At 44.1% G+C, this 3,331-nt stretch overlaps 2 protein-coding genes across 2 annotated transcripts; both read right to left on the bottom strand.

Moving 5' to 3' along the window:
* Nucleotides 1–1,468: 1,468 nt before the first annotated feature.
* On the bottom strand, nucleotides 1,469–2,185 carry CCR75_009662 (uncharacterized protein; the record flags this gene model as incomplete). Its single annotated transcript, XM_067967701.1, has 1 exon — nucleotides 1,469–2,185. One exon carries the CDS (start codon nucleotides 2,183–2,185, stop codon nucleotides 1,469–1,471), a length of 717 nt encoding a protein of 238 aa, XP_067819324.1.
* A 598-nt stretch (nucleotides 2,186–2,783) lies between these two features.
* Nucleotides 2,784–2,987, bottom strand: CCR75_009661 (uncharacterized protein; the record flags this gene model as incomplete). The annotated part of the gene is made up of 1 exon (XM_067967700.1): nucleotides 2,784–2,987. One exon carries the CDS (start codon nucleotides 2,985–2,987, stop codon nucleotides 2,784–2,786), a length of 204 nt encoding a protein of 67 aa, XP_067819323.1.
* Nucleotides 2,988–3,331: the final 344 nt, after the last annotated feature.

Here is a 3,331-nt window from a genome sequence, read left to right as displayed (position 1 = left end):
GACTACCCAGGAGCCTGGCCAGGGCTTGTTCACCAAGTCCCTGCGCCATTAGCCCTGCCACCTCCCGATGATGTTCGGAGAGGTGGGGAAAATGAGCCCAATCAATGTTGAGGCTCATCCTCACGTACACACGCAGAGATGCGGGTCGTGGGAAGGATTTCAAGTGCTACCAAGTGTAGGCGGGCACGTCGTAATGCGGCCACGCTCTACTTAGCACACACCCTAGCACAGCGAGGAAGCGGTTTGCACCTGCTTCTCTTGCGTGCAGTGAGGTAGTTGTGGTGGGCGCGCAAGCGACCTCACCCAACACACTAAGAACTCTGGTGAAGTGACGTCACGGGAGCGGTAATCCGTCTCCTCGTGCGCACTTACCAAGTAGGTAGTAAATTTCAGACTGATTTATATTTAATAGAATTAAATACAAATACCTATTTTTACCAATTAAAATGATATCTCTATAGATATCATTTAATATGTATTGCGAGCGTATCTTTATAGATACCTCGCGTAACTGATGACGCTAGCCGTCATCATGGATGACGCTGGGCGTCATCCCTCCTAATGTGAATGCACCCATGTGCATCACATCCACAAGGGTTGGTCACAAATGTGCACCACACCCGAGTGTTGGGTCTAATTACTATTATTTAGTAATTGACCATCCCCTTAAGCACCAAATGTACTTAATGGGGACTGTGTAACATTAGGTCAACTTTAGCCCGTTACAAATTACCGCTTCCGTGACGACACTTAACCAGAGTTCTTAGTGTGTTGGGTGAGGTCGCTAACGCTCCCACCACGACTGCCTCACTGCACGCATGAAAAGCAGGTTTAACCGCTTCCTCGCTGTGCCAGGGTGTGTGTCTAAGTAGAACGTGGCCGCATTACGACGTGCCCGCATTACGACGTGCCCGCCTACATTCATGGCGTTATCCTTATTAATTTTGACTGAATATTTCCAATGATTGACTAGTGCTGTTGTGAGTACTAGCAATAGGTGCCCCAATACACACCGCCCATTCGCGCATCTAGCAGCGATTGGCGGGGTTAATTAAAAGACTTATGTTAACGATTGAACAGATGCTATTACATAATTACGGTGTATTGCAATGTTGGCAATATTGAGATAATGATGGTAATCTATATTTTCCTTTATTATTTTTCTTTAAGTAATGGTATTTATGTAAATGCACACCCTTGTACTTCAAACATATGAGAGTGATTACGCGTTTCAGCTAAATGTCTCTTAAAATGGACAGTCATTTGAGAGATTCTGGTGTTTTCATGTTTGTCCTACTTGGGTCTCTAACGTTAATTGTAAATACGAAAGCACGAGGTGTAGCTCATTTCGTCTGAGACCGTCATTAAAACGATTGCGTTTCAATTTTGCATGGAAGTGACTTTGGGGAGACCACAGCTCAAGTGAATTGAAAAATGCTATGGCGAGGTGGCGTCAAGAGCACGTCCACTAGTCTTCAAAAATTGAGAATGGGAAGGAAAGTTCCATGTTTTGTGCGAACTCGTGGTCACATAGAGGCGTGTAGCCACCGAAGGAATCCTTAGTTTGAAGTGCTTCCAAAGCCGGCCCAGTCAGGTTGGTCCACGAAATTAAATTCTGCTTTTCACCCTTGTCGGTAGTCGCCTTGAGATAGTGACGGGAAGTGAGTAGGTAGGTGTACTTCAGCTTTATACTGTCTCCGTCCAAGTTCTCATCGTCCACAGGTTCGTACATCCTGTAAGTAACCATGCCGCTAGCAGCCACAGCTAACAGCTTGTGATCATCCTTCTTCTTCAGCCACACCACAGCGTTCTCCCAGCTGTGACGATTACCAAATGGCCTCAATATGTATTCCCGAGGGAAGTACCACGCGTACATGATGCCGTAAAGAGAATTGAACTCTAAAAATCGTGCATAGACCTGGGAACCAAGAGGAGAACCATCGCAACTAGTTCCCACTTTTGAGACACCTAGTCCGTCGCTTGTGTACCCATGTTGGTCGACTGCGGGGTACGGCTGGCAGCCTGAGCTGATATGAAGCTGAGGCTTATACTTTAGCATTAATTTGTCCAACTCAGACTGAGGCTCAATCTCTGGAAAAGGAACAATTTTGTCGCGATCCATACTCTCCGATGAAGCGACAGCAATAGAGCATGCCGCGACGGCACTCAATATACTGAAATGCATGCTTCACCAAGGAGAGCAATAATTTGAGAATAATCTTTCAGTGAATCTCGGAAAAAAGTGCTTGGTACGATCGTAGCCTATCCTTTAATTTTTCCCAACCATGGTCAGGCAACTAGAACATCTTGAAAGCCGGTCTTGCAATCTCGAGATCACAGTAATTCGAAGTTACGGCCTATCTGAGGATTCAAGCTCGCATATAGAAGAATTAACAACTGATCGAGAATTACAGCCTGTCGAATCCACATCCTCTTTCTTTGCTTGCATTTCTTTACTGAGCTATAGCAGATTTCTTACAAGCCCAGGTGGCCGCACGAACTTTTCCGTCTGGCTACTCGTCCCACCCAGTGTGCTAATAAGAGCCCATGCTGAGATGGCGAGAAATGCGCAACCTAACTCTGTGCTTCTTCGAACTGCTCAATCAGCAGTTCTGGCAGCACTAAAACCTGGGATGCATATGTACTTGTGAGATATTAAATGAAGTGATGCACTATTTAATGAAGATGGATAATCTCATTTGCAAGCGCAAATTTAAAAATAGATGTGACGTCAGTACCCCCCATCCAATGATACCGGATGACCTTCATTACGATATTAGTCTTTACGTTGAAAATTGAAACTCGAAGCTTAGCCTTTCTGTTATCGTAAAACGATACGGCTCAAATTGCAAAATTAAAAAGCGAATTTTGGGAAAATACCCTTCATCTCCATGTTCCTGAAACACCATAAGAAGCACATGAATTGGCTTCAACCACGTATTGCGCTTAGCGCTTATCGTTGTTTGAGGTAAGGCATATCGCTTCATTAATTTTATGCTATTAAAATGTGGTCAACACTTTCGCTTCTAGGGAGCCGGACATCTCTGACCACTCATAATTTCAAATACGTTACGTTTATGATTTGCAGCAGCAGAAACGTCTCTTTGTTGACGGTCAAACCATTCCTTGCATGACGATTGTATACAAAGGTAAGGCGTTTTGAAGTAACTTTTGCATAGCAACATATAGCTTTCTTAAGTGAATTGAAATGTTTTTTTTGCAAGACTAGAATGGTGCTATTTGAGCCAAATAAACTTGCTATCTATGCGCACTACAGCCTTAAGAAAGCAAAACGTTTTGCACTGATCAAAACAGAACAAAAAAGATAGTT

Source organism: Bremia lactucae, linkage group LG15 (assembly GCF_004359215.1).
Source record: "Bremia lactucae strain SF5 linkage group LG15, whole genome shotgun sequence".
Taxonomy (NCBI): Eukaryota; Oomycota; class Peronosporomycetes; order Peronosporales; family Peronosporaceae; genus Bremia; species Bremia lactucae.
This window is presented reverse-complemented; position numbering and strand designations above follow the sequence as displayed.